At 37.9% G+C, this 15,977-nt stretch overlaps 1 protein-coding gene across 1 annotated transcript in view; it reads right to left on the reverse strand.

Moving 5' to 3' along the window:
• Positions 1-15,977, reverse strand: part of LOC110153967 (rho GTPase-activating protein 26) — a 228,014-nt gene that overhangs the window by 96,677 nt on the left and 115,360 nt on the right. Inside the window, exons 5-7 of the mRNA XM_020917897.2 lie at positions 3,860-3,961; positions 2,367-2,477; positions 597-701 (exon numbers count right to left, since the gene is read on the reverse strand). Coding sequence (XP_020773556.2) covers positions 597-701; positions 2,367-2,477; positions 3,860-3,961 — 318 coding nt within the window. The remainder of the gene's footprint in view (positions 1-596; positions 702-2,366; positions 2,478-3,859; positions 3,962-15,977) is intronic.

Consider the following 15,977-nt stretch of genomic DNA (forward strand, 5'->3'; position numbering starts at 1 on the left):
GCTTCATTTGACTGAAACCAAACGCTGTGGGTGACGTCACACTTCAGTCTACTTCTAAACCAACCTAAAAGGACTCTCTGTGATCTGAACGGTCACTACCTAAACCCCGGCACCTGCAGACAATCATGAAGTACACAGTTAATCTTGCCTCACGACTTTCATCTGATTTATGGACTGTCAATACACCGAGGAAAACGAGTATCTGCAGGTTACGGCGCCGGCGACTCAGGCTCAGATGTGACGTGATACCTTTTTTAAAACAGTAAATGCGCAGTTTCAATGTTGTGTTGGATTTCAGATTCTACAATGTGATGCAGAATAGGGGCAAGAGCCAGTTTTTCCATTGATAACTTTGTATTTTGCCATAAAAAATCCAAAACTCACTGTATTAGAAAAAAAATCTGCATTCCAACTATATTAACTTTAGCGGCCCCCCATCTGTATTAAATTTAAAGGCCTATAGAATTTTATGATGTCTTCTGAAACTGATTTTTTTCTATTTATGATGTAGTTTTTTTCCTGTGAAAAATCCAAAAGCTGAATTTATTACAAATATTGAACTTGTATTAGTGATTGGCATGTTGTTGGATCCTTACGTTCTGTATGCTGATGGTCAGGTTGGTCTTGAAGTGATTGAAGTCTTTGGCCAACTCGTATCCGTGGTGATAGTACGTAAACAGACCTTGGAGGAACGCTAGCAGCTGTGAAAAAAATAAAAAATAATAAAGTAAAGGGTTTGGCCTTATTTCCTTCAGATGATTAGTGTCAGGAGCCAAAAGCGGGAAGTGATGGTGTATTTCTGGTTGCCGTGGTGAACTTCTGTTGCCAAGAACAAGTCTAAACTGTTCTCTGTTTGACCGTTTTCTGTTTTAGTTATAGTGTAAATTGAGATAAGGTTAGTATGTGTTTTTCTTTTCTTTTCTTTTTTTTACACGCCAACAAACCCAAAACATTTTCCTAGCGTTAATGATAGGGATGTAACGATATCCGAACCCCGATACGATATTCTCACAATGGTACGATATTTATTGCGAATTTTGTGGAGGCAAAAAACCAACAAAAAACAAAATTGTGAATATGCTACTTTTCTCTCATGATAATCCAAATAATTAAAGATTAAAAGTGCTTAATAACAGTTATTTCAGCATGTAGACTGGACTGAAACAGAGGTCTATGTACTGTAATTTCCAGACTGAATATAACCTGAATATAAGCCGCCTCAACAAAATTTTAAAATTGTTCATATGTAGGTCGCGCCTGAATCTAAGCCGCAGGTGTCCACGTCTTCAAGAACGTTTTCAAGTTTGGGCTTCAATCTGCTTTTATCGCCTCTGAAAGTTTTTGTCGTCTTTTTGCATTGAGTCAGTTCGTCACGCTGCCGTCGCCAAAATCTCACCACCGACTCACTGACGTCGAGCTCACGTGCAGCAGCTCGATTTCCTTCTTCCACAGCCACATCGATGAACTTTTCTTCGTGTGTTTTCCATGAGGAGTGCGTGTGCAAGAAGCGCAAAATAACTGTTCAAAACACAATCAAACGAGCGTCTTTCTCTGCGTTTTACTCCCGTCTCTCCCTGTGGTTTACTGCGCATGTCTCCTGCAGAAAGAGCCGCTGTTCTGTCTGTATCATGTCAGCGTCTTGGAGGATTTCAGCAGATTTCAGACTCTCTCAGGGGGCGGGGCTAGTTCTGTCGATCAGGTATGAGTGGATGTCCGGCTACTGAAGTTTGAGACGTTTCTTCTCGTCATTTACGCATACGGGTAAGACGTATCCCCCTCACTAATGTTCATTTAGCATCATACCTTATTTTCTCACACGGCGATAAACGGTTTTAGTGCTCTGACAACATCCCTCGCAAACGCTCCAACTTCATGTTAACTCTAGAACCATGTGTTAACCGCACAGACGGCGACGTTTTCTGCATTCAGGCTCCGCGCATTCATGGTGTTGCCAAATGGACAATGTGCCAAACAAAGAATCCGTCTATATATTCTCCGCATCGTTCTATAAGCTGCAGGGTTCAAAGTGTGAGATGAATTTAAGCAGAGAAATTTGAGATTCGACATATTGCGAGGGCCTACGATATTATTCTGAGACTTTGGACGATGCGATTTCACGATATTTCGGTTATCGTTACATCCCTAGTTAACAAAAGCCCTGTTGCTATTTGATCAAGTTTTCTAACCTAAATTATAAGATGTAAACTTCATCACTTCTAATTACCGATCACAGTAGATCATCCCGTATTGCATAAGTATTGAATATAAATGTAATTAAGAAACCTGTTTTTAATGAACTTTGTAAGGAAATTTAATTATACGTGGCTTTATAATAATATTAAAAAGAGTGAGATGTGGATTCTTACAGGTTCCACAAAGTCAAACATCTTCCTCTCTTGGACCTCCTGAACTTTGAACACGTACTCCAGAGAAACCGCGTAAAAGTGCTGCCGTACGCTGTCCACCTGATTGTCCGCCTGGGGAGAAAAAGAACAAAAAAGCATATTAAAACGTACTACTGATTCATTTATAATATAAAAATACAGCATTAAAGGTCCCATATCACGTGCCACTGTGTACATTTTTCTTCGCACTACCTAATACTTAAAAACATGAAAAAATCTAATAAAGTAAAACTACTGAAGTACCTGTTTAAAAATTTACTTGAAGAGTAAAAAGTAAAAGTATTTTGCTGAGATTTTTAGAACAACTGAAGGATGATATGTAGTGATTTAGATCAAGAATTTTGCTGATTTTAAGTGATTCAATTTACTTATTTGTCTGGACAGGTCCAAAATAAGTGAGAGGTGGTTTCATTTTTCAGTTTGCAAAATGTACAGTTCGTGTCCATTGCCCTTCTAAGATTATTCTTAACTGAATAACAGCGATGTAGAAGTTTGTAGCAGATTAGAGTCCGGCTGCTAACAGGGCAGGAGCAGGGCGCTGTTTGGGAGGTGCACTTGTGGTTATAGTCGCTCTTTTTCCACGGTGACTCATTATAAGGCAAGTTTAACTGAAGATGGAGCCAAGTAAGATCTTTTTCAACGTTTGATGCAGCATCTTCACTCACATCTGCTCAAGCCACAGTCTTTGGGCGCTGGTGCTGGCCCTGTCCTGCCGCTTTTTCAGTTTAGGCTCCTGGCTCCACTAATGACATCACTCTGTTACAGCCAATGAAATAGCGGCATTTGTAACCCTGTCATCATATCACTGAATACATCTCAGAACGTCTAATAAACAAAGTGTAAACTAAAAAGTGTTAAATTAATACTATCGAGTTTGGAAAAATATTGGAATAAATTTATATTTTTGTTTATTAAAATAAAACAGCAAATATTGGTTGTGACATGTCCCCACCGCCTCTATACAAACCTAAGCCCTGGCTAAATGTGCTATAATGTAAAATGTAAAAATGTAAAAAAACAAAAAAACAAAAAAAACAAAAAATGTGTACATGTTCTTTGCACTACGATGAAATTTTTGGTTACTTACATTTTTGGCTACACAATAGCTGTACACGGTTGTATTTTTTACCTCTACTAACTAAGTACTAAGTGTGTTTTATTCTGATATTTAATTATTTATTTCAGCTCATGCATTTTTAACAAGATTGCACATTTAGAATCGTTTCTCACTGTTTAAATTGCGTTTATTGTGGCATAAATTTGTTGCAATAATACTGTTAATCTTCTATATTTACTTCAGCAATATATAACACTTCAAAATCTGTTCTCATGGCCTAGATACGTCAAATCCCATATTGTGGAACATTCCAGCTCCTCCTTCTCCGTGGAAACAAGCAGAAAAGGTTGCCCACTACATTTTTAAATTGTGTGGCCATATTATTCCTCCTTTGTACCTCATGTAGGTGGGACTCCTTCTTCTTCGCCGAAAGACTTAAATGTTTTTCCAAGACGGCGCAGTACTTTTCTGTTTCTTTGTCGTATTTTTTCTTGGCTTCCTGTAATAAAAAAAAAACAAACAAACAACAACAAAATTCATTAAAAACAACCAAATAAATCCGTTTTGATACAGATTTTAAGGTGCACTGTGTAACTTTAGGGAGATGTTATTGCTTTTTTGCTCTGGAATGTTTCACCGTATGATATTAAACCTTTCTGTCTTCAAACCAAATCAAGTTACAGGTCAGATCTGTGGAGAGGCGACCCGCTCACAGTCAGAATGTCTGTTTTTCTAGGTATTTTTGAGCGATAAAACCACTTAATGCCAGGTATTGCTATTCCAGGCAGAGCAATGACATATTCGTAGAAACAAGGAAAGAAAAGTTACACAGTGCACCTTTAACCTCTCTACTTGGGTGTTTGGGAGGAAGCAGCATCACACATTCGATATTGTGAGTTTTATGACAGCATTGTTAGGAGTGTGCGTTGAAATGGCCGCCGTGGGAGCACATCTGGTTATTAAACAATAGTGCTTCTCTTCAGTCCAGTCCAGAAACACACAGACAGTTTGATAATAAACCAGGGACAGACAGAGGAGAAGGGAGTGGCCACTGCAGCGTTAATATCTCCAAAAAACAGGCCTACAGAACCGTTTTATAGGGCTGACAAAACAAGAGAAGATGTCAAATTAGAAAACAGACAACAGCGGGTCACAAAAAGTCCACAGTGAAGCTTTAAATATAAGAAATGTGATTATTTAGAGTTACCAGATGAGACCATTAAACAAAGCACTGTTACTCAATGTATTAAAAATAAAGTTATTACAGTCTAAATAAGTCTTTTGGTCTCTCTGTACTTTGGTTTCAAGTATCTGATGAATGAAGTACTCAATTTTGTGACTTAAGTAAAAGTACAGATACAAAAGCAAGAAGTTATTCAAGTAAAAGTATCATATGAAAAAAAAATTACTTAAGTAAAAATTATAAAATACCTGTAAAAATATACTTAAAAAGTAGAAAGTAAAAGTATTTTGCAGAGATTTTTAGAACAATTAAAGGATGAAATGTTGTGATTTTGATACAGAATTTAGGTAATTTAAATGATTTAATTGATTTCTTATTTTTTGTGTTTTTGTGTAGTGTGTTGCTCAAAGTTAAATTAAATGTACTAAAGCAGGTCTCACACTGTAAAGAAAAGTACTTTTAACTTTTCAGTACAAATCCAAAATGTAGTGAAGTAGAAAGTATAGATACATGCTCTCAAATGTAGTGAAGTCCAATTAAAACATATACACTGTAAAACTGACTAAAGAGTAAAGTAGTAAAGTAAAGATATCTAAAATTTGTACTTAAGTATTGAACCTTTACTTACTTTACTAAAAAGAACTAACAGCATAAGGTTAACTACAGAACAGCTTTGTTAAAATACAAGTTTAATAGTAGGATTAGAATAGTATTCTTATACCAGTACCACAAGGGATACCGACTGAACCGATATCTTGAAAGCTGATATCTAATCCACCAAAACTGTCAATACTGGCTGATCCGATACTGATACTGACTATACATGCAATGGTCAGATGAAGAGAAGAGGTAGAGTGCTTCAGAAAAAAGTTATTTAAAAATGTGTAAAAAAAAAAAAAAAAAAGCAGTAAAGGTGCTCTACGAGGGTTAAGTTTACATCTCAGGAAAATGTAAAAATTAAAATGCATAAATGAACAAACCCGAAGCACACCGACAGAAAATATTAAAAGTCTTTTATTCAGAGTTACCACTCTTTTTCAGTGACAACATTTTTAAACTTTTCCATGACTTTTTCCTGACCTAAAGAGGAAATGTCAAGCCGGCTACACATAGACTATAGAGACATTATTTATTTAAATTTTTGTTATTATTTTATATTTTGCAAAAATTGCAAAACATTTATTTTAATAAGACAAGTTTTAACATTGCATATTTTGAAAGAAGAGAAAACATGCAGATGTTGTTGAAAATTTGCAATAAATATTTAATTTGACCTACGACTTAGTCACAATTTTTGAATTTTGGCCTCTGTGAATTTGAGTTTGACACCACTGACCTAAAATGAATTTTCCATGACTTTATGGGACCTACATGTGTAGAACGGATCAGACTTTTAGGACTAAATATGAAATGTTAACCCTTTCCACTCACCTTATGATTTGGTATTCTAGTTTTTTAACATTCAAATTACTGTCAGTGCATTTCATTCAGAAATACTCACAATAGTCTAATGAGAACTTAATAGAACAATGTAGTTGCGTGAAAGAGATACTAAAATTCCATGACTTTTCCAGGCTTGAAAAATGATATTTTCATTTTCCATGACTTTCCCAGGATTTCCTTGACCATGGGAACCCTGTTTATTAGGTGGAGGGACGCCAACGTGTTTCGACCAGAGAGGTGGGCTTCATCGGGGCATAAGGGTGGAACGGGGGACACAAGTGTCATTAAACACAACTGCATTAGAATCACGAGACGCCGTCAAAGTTTGGCCAACCTCGAGGAATGAATTAGAACAAATAAGAATGAACAGGCAGACCCACAAAAAGCAACAAGACAAAAACGCAATGCTGACAATAGGTAAGAGATTCCATCGTGTGTGCATCAATAATAAATACACAACAAGAAACCACAGTACCACAGATCAAAAACATCATTCATATACATTAAACATACAAATGCAATGGTGTTTAATGTTTAGTGAATGCCTTTAAGGGACAGGACTCAGGTGGGATTTGGTTTGGACAAAAACTGCAGAAGTAGACGGAGAGTGTGCATGAGCCAGAGGAAAGAGCAGCTGTGAAATGCATTAGTGATGACAAACAACACAACCCTGTCTACTATTTAACTGTTTCAACACAACAACATCACTACCTGGTCTGAAAATACTCACTACATTTATATTTTCAGTATTTAGCATTTGTTTTTATGTGGAGTGTGGAGAAAATGCGTCATGTAGTGTAATGTTTTTAGAGTCTACTCCTGTTTTTAGGGTGTAAATATAAAATGCTAATATTGCAAATAATGTTAAAGCAAAAAGCAAAAAGAAATGGTATTTAAATACACACTTTGTCAACTAGGAGAAAATATATATATAAAAATGAACGCCTGCATTTATACATTCTACCAGCAGAGGGCAGTGTTGATCTGGAAAATCAGTTTGTCCTTTCACAACTTCATTTTACAATTTCCTTCCTTAATTAACCTGTTTACAAACTACTGCTTTCAGTTTATGTGCTAATAAAGGTGCATTCTGTAACTTTTCGGTTGGGGTTTCTATGGAGATGTCGTTGCTCTGCCCGGAATGTTCCGCAGTATGACATTAAACAGCTCTATCTTGCATTTATTCAATTACAAGTAGGTTTAAAGCTCAAAATTACTTAGACAAACAGGTATTGTGACTGTGAGCAGGGTCGCCTCTCCACAGATCTGACCTGTAACTTGTTTGGTTTGGTCTCCATGAAGATAGAAAGGTTACACAATGCACCTTTAAACTTTAAAATTTACAATGAAAACCAAACAAACAAACAAAAACAAAAAAAAAGACAAAAAATGACTTCTTCTATCATTCAAGGTGCACTGTGTAACTTTTCTAGTGGAGGGATTGCTACCTCCTCATCGCCATGGAGATGCTGTTGCTTTGTCCAAAATGCTCCTCATTATTGCATTCAACGTATCTATCTCCATAGAGACAAAAAAGTGACACCACCAAGCCAAGTTACAAGTCAGATCTGTGTTTTTTTTAAGCAGGTCTGTGTTTTTTTAAGCAATAAGAACATCTGTAATTAAACAAATGTAAGACAGATTTTTAAGTTTAATGCTACTGTGGAACATTTCAGACAAACCTTGAAATCTACATGGCAAAAAATCAGAAGAGACCCTCCACCATAAAAGTTACACAGTGCACTTTTTATCTTTTTTTTTAATCATTGTCCTGGTAAAGCATTATTTACTAGATACTCATTTGAGCAAGTGTAGATGCTCTCTGATAATCAGGAAGTGCACGTTAGCATGAACCCCGCTCTGGTGTCTATACGTTGTGAAAAGCTCTTATAAACTCATTGCAGTGAATGATTAGAACAATCTGAATGTGTGAGGTAAGGGTGGAGAAACTATGGACCAATGTTGTCATAGTACTCGAGGCCGGGCTCAAGTCCAAGACCGTTTTTTTGCAGCCTTGGTCTCGTCTCGGACTCGAATGCGTTTGGACTCGGTCTTGTCTCGGTCTTGAAGGTGTTTGGACTCAGTCTCATCTCGGACTCGACCGCGTATGGACTCGGTCTTGTCTCAGACTTGACCACGCTTCTGCTCGGGCTTGTCTCGGTCTTGAAGGTGTTTGGACTCAGTCTTGTCTCGGTCTCGAGGTCTGACACTCGACGAGTGATAAAATGGAGATAGATTTATAAAAACGTTGATATACATGAGCCAAAATAACTGTAAAATACAAATAAATGCCAAAAATTACAAAGATGGTCTCAATTTGGTCTCGATGGGCCATGGTCTGGTTCTTGTCTCTGTCTCGGCCTTTAAAAGTCTTGGTCTTGTCTCAACCCTCAGGTCTTGGTCTTGTCTTGGTCTCAACTCTCAGAGGTCCTGGTCTTGCCTCGGTCTCGGCCTTTAAAAGTCTTGGTCTTGTCTTGGTCTCGACTCTCAGAGGTCCTGGTCTTGCCTCGGTCTCTGCCTTTAAAAGTCTTGGTCTTGTCTTGGTCTCGACTCTCAGAGGTCCTGGTCTTGCCTCGGTCTGCCTTTAAAAGTCTTGGTCTTGTCTTGGTCTCGACTCTCAGAGGTCCTGGTCTTGCCTCGGTCTCTGCCTGTTTAAAAGTCTTGGTCTTGTCTTGGTCTCGACTCTCAGAGGTCCTGGTCTTGCCTCGGTCTCGGCCTTTAAAAGTCTTGGTCTTGTCTCAACCCTCAGGTCTTGGTCTTGTCTTGGTCTCGACTCTCAGAGGTCCTGGTCTTGCCTCGGTCTCTGCCTTTAAAAGTCTTGGTCTTGTCTTGGTCTCGACTCTCAGAGGTCCTGGTCTTGCCTCGGTCTCGGCCTTTAAAAGTCTTGGTCTTGTCTCAACCCTCAGGTCTTGGTCTTGTCTTGGTCTCGACTCTCAGAGGTCCTGGTCTTGCCTCGGTCTCTGCCTTTAAAAGTCTTGGTCTTGTCTTGGTCTCGACTCTCAGAGGTCCTGGTCTTGCCTCGGTCTCTGCCTTTAAAAGTCTTGGTCTTTTCTTGTCTCGACTCTTTTCTTGTCTCAACCCTGAGGTCTTGGTCTTGTCTTGGTCTCGACTCTCAGAGGTCCTGGTCTTGCCTCGGTCTCTGCCGTTTAAAAGTCTTGGTCTTTTCTTGGTCTCGACTCTTTTCTTGTCTCAACCCTGAGGTCTTGGTCTTGTCTTGGTCTCGACTCTCAGAGGTCCTGGTCTTGCCTCGGTCTCTGCCTTTAAAAGTCTTGGTCTTGTCTTGGTCTCGACTCTCAGAGGTCCTGGTCTTGCCTCGGTCTCTGCCTTTAAAAGTCTTGGTCTTGTCTTGGTCTCGACTCTCAGAGGTCCTGGTCTTGCCTCGGTCTCGGCCTTTAAAAGTCTTGGTCTTGTCTCAACCCTCAGGTCTTGGTCTTGTCTTGGTCTCGACTCTCAGAGGTCCTGATCTTGCCTCGGTCTCGGCCTTTAAAAGTCTTGGTCTTGTCTTGGTCTCGACTCTCAGAGGTATTTTATAATTTCATGCATGGACTAAAGCTGCATTGCTTTTATTTTAGAGGTGTTTTTTAAATTACATTTTTTGAAAGGCAACCAACTTTTTTTATTGCTTAGTCATAACATAAACTCTTACCAGTTTCCCCATCTTGTCAAAACACCAATATTTATTGCTTTTTATAAGGAAATACTATTCATTTGAGGCAGAATTGAGCATTTTGGCCCGTCCCTCCACAATATTTTCTGTTTCTCATGTGGCTCCATGGAAAATAATAATTGTCCTCCCGTGGATTACACAGATAAAGTTTTATGATTTAATGTTGAAAATCCCATTTTATTGTCTAGAGTGTTTTCTGTTATCATCGTGGTATCAGAAGAGTCAATATTGAGTTTGAAATTTTAGTCTCATGATAATACTAGCACAGACCGGCCCTGATCTCTCTAGTGTAAAGTCAGTTGACCCGAAATTGCAATGTAAAAACAAATATATTTTTAATTATTACCATTACAAAACAAGCATTCGAGAGGTTTCATTTTATCTCTACCCTAATTACAGTTTGAAGTTCAGTTGCGACGCTTTTAAAGGACGTTGTTTTGGTAAGAAATTCCTATACGATATAATGACTGCTCTCGGAGTTTCTGTTGCAGACAGTTAAATGCTTTGTTATAGAAAACTGAAATCATACTGTATTATTATCAAGTGCTCTCGCTTGTAATCAGACACACTTTCCCAATCGTTTGTACGCTCAGTAAATCATTAAGAACATGTGACGCACGATATTCACTGGTTTGTGTAACTTCCTGGTAGTGTTTTTTTTAAGTAAATAAATTAAAAATTCTACTACAACAAGTATTGAAACTGGATTCTCATTTCATAAGTACTGCTAAGAAAATATTACACATAAACAGTTGGAAGCAGTAGGACTAATAGCGTATAAGAACAGTATAAGAATTAGACCATGGTAACTACAGCTGCAACAATGAATCTTGACTAGTAAAATATAAAACATCCTAATCAATAGAGTCTCTAAAACACATAAAAAAATACAGTTTTATAACAAAGACTATTTAAAGGTCCAATACTACACAAAATTGACTCTTTAATCCGCTTTAATCCATGTTATAATGTTGTTACCTCCACTGTTGGGCAAGTTACTTTGAAACTGTAATGCGTTATTTATTACCTATTACTGTCATTTCAAAGTAATTCGTTACATTACAATATTACTGCATTTAAAATGTAAGGCATTACATTACTATTGCATTACTTTAAGTTACTCTCACCAAAATAACTTTTGCGCTGTATATGGACTGAACCAGGACTAAACCAGGTCTAAACCAGGACTAAACCAGAGCTGAACCAGGACTAAACCAGAAGTGAACTAGGACTAAACCAGAACTGAACTAGGACTAAAACAGGACTCATGGTCAGGACGGGCTCGAAGGTGACAGCAGGAGAAAGGAGCGGCTCTGCTCCGCACCTCACGGAGGTAAGAGCGGCTGTCACCCGATCGCTCTTTATGGACTCTGCTGCTCGGGCTCGCGGCCCTGATTTCAGCAACTATTTGCAGGTACCCGAGCCGGTGCAAGACTCTGTTACAGCGCGTAACTTCTACCTTCCTTCAGCGTGTCCAGAAGTCCAACTTTTTGTGTGATGGTTTGCATCTTCCTCTGCCTTTTGGGTGCGAGTGCAGGAGCCTTTGTCGGTGCAGAACGTTTCGTCGACGTTGTGGGTTTCGTCGGGGAGAAAACTTGCAACCGTACAGCACTTCAGAATCACACTGCTAGAGATTGAACATGTATTTAAATTTGGCAGCTGAACACATTCTGTACTGTACTGTACAGGAGACAGGAGTCCCTTGGCCAATCAGGACGCAGCGGGAGGAACGCAATACGCATTCATACAATGTAAAAAAAAAAAAAACAGGGCATGCAAAATTGCACAAAAAAAAATAAAAATAAATAAAAAATCTGCGAGACAGCGAAAAGTGAACTGCGATAGAGGGAGGGACGAGTGTAAACCAGGTCTAAACCAGAACTGACCCAGGTCTAAACCAGGTCTAAACCAAAACTGACCCAGGTCTAAACCAGGTCTAAACCAGAACTGACCCAGGTCTAAACCAGGTCTAAACAGCGTGGAGTTCTTTGTCAGTCCTTTCGCCCGCGGTTACCTGAAGGTCTATGAGGGCGCATCTCCGGCGTTTCACCGCTGTTGATATCGAGGTGATTTTAGCGAATTTGTATGAAGAAAAACCCACCACTTCAATCCAGGTTAAAAAAAAAACACTGTAACGCGCGTTACTCACATTTGTACCGAGTAAAATATTACTATTTTTTTCCCCTGTAATGCCTTACATTACTGCGTTACAGCAAAAAGTAATGCATTACTGTAATTCGTTACTTTTATAACGCGTTACTCCCAACACTGGTTACCTCCTCAAAAACATACTCGGAGTTGTGTTTTGTTTCATTCTCACATGTTGGAGTAATCCTTTACATCTTCAAAACTCACTGTCACTGATTCCACCTTGTGATGTCATGAAGCGGTAGTTTTTATTTTATTTTTATTTTTTTTAAGACGACCATATTATTATTATTATTATTATTATTATTATTATTATTATTATTATTATTATTATTATTATTATTAATAAATTTATTTATTTTATTTATTTTAATAAATAAAAAAATATACTGTACAGTCTACTTGGAATTACATGACTTGTCTGGATGTCAAGCAAGTCAAGTAACGTAGAATGAATGAATGAATGTGTTTGTAGACAAATGTTTTATTTTTCTTGACAAAATTTTGCCCCTAATGTAAATGATTTGTACAAGTAAGAAAAATAAAACATTTGTCTACAAACACATTCATTCATTTTTACGTTGCTTGACGTGCTTAACATCCAGACGAGTCATATAATTCTAAGGAGATTGTAGAGTTTTTTTTTACAAATACATGTAACATTTGTCTCCTATCATCGCTTCTTTTGGGGGAGTCATTAGTGGCTCTCTCTTCTCTGTCCTTGCACCTGGCTTCAAGGCCTTAACTGAGCAGAACAGTAATAGTCCTTCATACATGGTAAAGACCACCCTTGTCTTTTGATAGTTCTAATGTAGTATCTCATCCTAGGTTTTTTTTTCCTAACCATATATAACGCCAAATCCATTTATCCCATTGAGTAAACTGCTATTTTGGGACTGCAGTGAGGAGAGTTTGCTGATTTTTACAGATTTGATTCGATGTAAATTCGATTAACCCAAGAGTTGGTATGTGACTCCATCTAGACAAATCTGATTCAATTTTTGAGATAATTGATCCATAGTTTTTGTCAAAGAATCTCAGTTTTACCTTTTGTTCAGTAGAGATGAGCAATTTCTGGGCTGACACTATCCACATCATTCAACTGAAGGTGTATGGAGTTTCTTGTATTCCCACATGACATCGCAAAACGGGACACAGTATTTTTGATTTTCTGGTAGAAGAACTCAGCCTAAATATGCAGGATTTGTGTGTTAAACATGTTTGAATGAATGAAAACACAACTCCAGGTCGGTTTTTGATGAAGAAACAACATTATAAGACAGATCAAATAGCGTAAATGTGGGCCTTTCAATCAAAATGTCAAAAAAGGAGGCAACAAAAGCAGTATATCGTCTACATATTAGTATCATAGTTTCCCAAAGTGGGGATTAGGTTACATCTTTGACATGATAATAGTGCTGGAGTTGTGTGTTTTATTGGGTTAAACTGGGATTACAGACATGAGGACAGTAGGTCAGAATAAAGTGATGCTTTAGTAGAGCAGATGATCAGATGGGACACTCATGTTTAATACTCAAGTCTGTAGAACTCCCCTGACTGATGACAGCAACAGCAGGCCCGAGTCTAAGAGGATTATACACATTAAAACATCAAGTATTTACCACCAGGACACCGTGTTTAGCCAACAAATAAGTTAGTCAGAGTTTTGGAGTTTTTTTTTTACCATGTTATAGTTGTTTCTCCTCACTATTTACTCACCTGGAGTTGTGTTTGGAGTGATTCATGCATGTTTGAGTCATCTTTAATCGCTTATTTTCAACACTGCTTGCTTCATTCTCCAAATTTATTTCCTTATTCAGTGATACATGTAGGATTTGGCAGTGTTGTGTAGTCATTTTAGTACAAATGAAAATAAATTTGCTACTCTCCTACCCATCGGAGGTGCTTTTTGTTGTGATGGCGTTTACGGTCTCATAGGACACCACAGTTTTCTAACGCAGAAGTCAGTGATCTTGTTTCTTTTATTAAGTGGTTTTAGATAAATATTGTGATGTCTAAGGCCCTATCCACAAGAGTACATATTTTTTTGTTGCGGATGCAGTGTTTGTCCACGCTATTCTGATGGAAAACGGCTACAGAGACGGAACTGGTGCCGTCAGCTCCCACGAATCCTTGTGGACACCTGAAAACGCTGAAACGCTGACACTCTGACATAGGAGCTCTAGTTGCGTCCTTATTGGACCACGTCACTGTGACTTGCTCCTTCCTGATTCGCTGGGTTCGTGACATCGGTCATGTGATGCTATTGCGGAAAACTGTTTAAACAAACCAGAGACAAAAGGGAAACAGCGGACCTAGAACTACTTGCACAGAACAGACTCACCATAAGCAGAACATCCCTCTGTCACAGAAAGAACACATATACTCCACTGAGTCGTATCCTTATTAGATCTTTTATGTCAGTTTTTGAGTGCTTAGTTTATGCAAATTGGCCGTGTGGTTTTAAGTTTCATCTCTGTAAAACGTAAACAAATACTGTAAGCACAAAGCTGTTTGGACAGGGAAGGATTGCGGACACAGGAACAACGTTTTCTAGACACAAATCGTTTCAGATATGGTGAAACGGTGATACGGTGATACAGTGATTCGTTTCAGGGTAAACGTATCCTAAATGATAACAAAGTTCCATGGGTGTCATAGATTATAATTATACAGCAAATCCAAAACTGCACTGGAAAAAAAGAATATCTAGGTAAGTTAAAAATGACTTAAATTAAAAAGATTATACTTTATTTCGGTTGATTTAACTGCTATGTAACATGATCTATCAATGGAATAAGTGTGTTTTTCTTAATTCAAGGAATGTTCGATTTTGGTTCCTATCTTAAGTGCAAAAACCTGTTGTTTTTCTTATTTTAAGTGTAGCAAGACGTATTTTCATATTTTAGGCGCAAAAAGTTTTTTTCCACCGGCAGTGAAATTTTCTCAGATCATGAAAAATCTGATATTAATTCAATTCATCTTAACTTGACTAGATTTAAATTTTTGCGGTGTGGTCTAAGAATGGACTACGGCATTTCCACTGTAAGAAGTACGAAATAAATTATTAAGGAGTGGATAAAATTAACTCTATATGAACCAAACTCACAAACTGCAAAGCTGTCAAAGTACCACAGCTTGAGAAACACTGTAATAAGTAATGACATTATTGGCTGGTTATTATATCTTTGGCCCGAAGTAAAGTAAAAAAGAAAAAAAGCACTAAAAAGGAGTAAAAATGTCTCTGATAATGTAAAAACTGCAGCCAATGTAGTAATTATTGGCAAGATCTTATTACATTTACACTTGGCCAAACTGATTACGTTATTGGCCACTGTGCTGTTTTTAAGTTTTCGGTTGTTAAATATGTGTGTGTGTGTTAGAATTCTAGACTTTTATGCTGCAACTGAACTTTTTTATATCGCGAAAGATAAAGAAAATGTAAAACCTGTAGATTAAAGGTGCATTGTGTAACTTTTCTCGTGGAAGGTACGTCAAATGCTGTTCTTCATGGAGATCTTTGTATTATGGTGTTAAACCTTTCTATCTTCATGGAGACCAAACCAGACCAAGTTACAGGTCAGGTCTGAGGAGAGGTGACCCACTGACAGTCAATTGGTATTTTTGAGGTATAAAACCAAAGCCTGATTCATCAGCCGGTTTCACTTCTTGGAAACTGTTTGCATTAGGATTCGTTCCCTCGACGGTAGGCGGGTACTTTTTTAAATTTAATCAATCACTGCTATTTGGTCATGACGTACGTAATGTGTCGCTAACGGTCCTAACTGGTATCTTAAACTTTTCCTAAATCCTGTAGGAAGAAGGACAATTAAGTGTTTCCCCTTGATAAAATTCACCAAACATTTTCTTTGTTCCGGCTTTAAATCCTCGATCTCGGGAATCGTTGCCAACACAGAATGTATGTCTTTCGCTGTTTGGCTGGCACTCTTGGGCAAGTTACTTTAAAACTGTAATGCGTAATTTATTACTTGTTACTGTCATTTCAAAGTAATTTGTTACATTACAACATTACTGTATTTAAAATGTAAGACATTACATTATTATTGCATTGCC

The sequence above is a fragment of the Boleophthalmus pectinirostris genome, unplaced genomic scaffold (assembly GCF_026225935.1).
Source record: "Boleophthalmus pectinirostris isolate CB_2022bp ecotype Guang Dong unplaced genomic scaffold, ASM2622593v1 HiC_scaffold_12, whole genome shotgun sequence".
Lineage (NCBI taxonomy): Eukaryota > Metazoa > Chordata > Actinopteri > Gobiiformes > Gobiidae > Boleophthalmus > Boleophthalmus pectinirostris.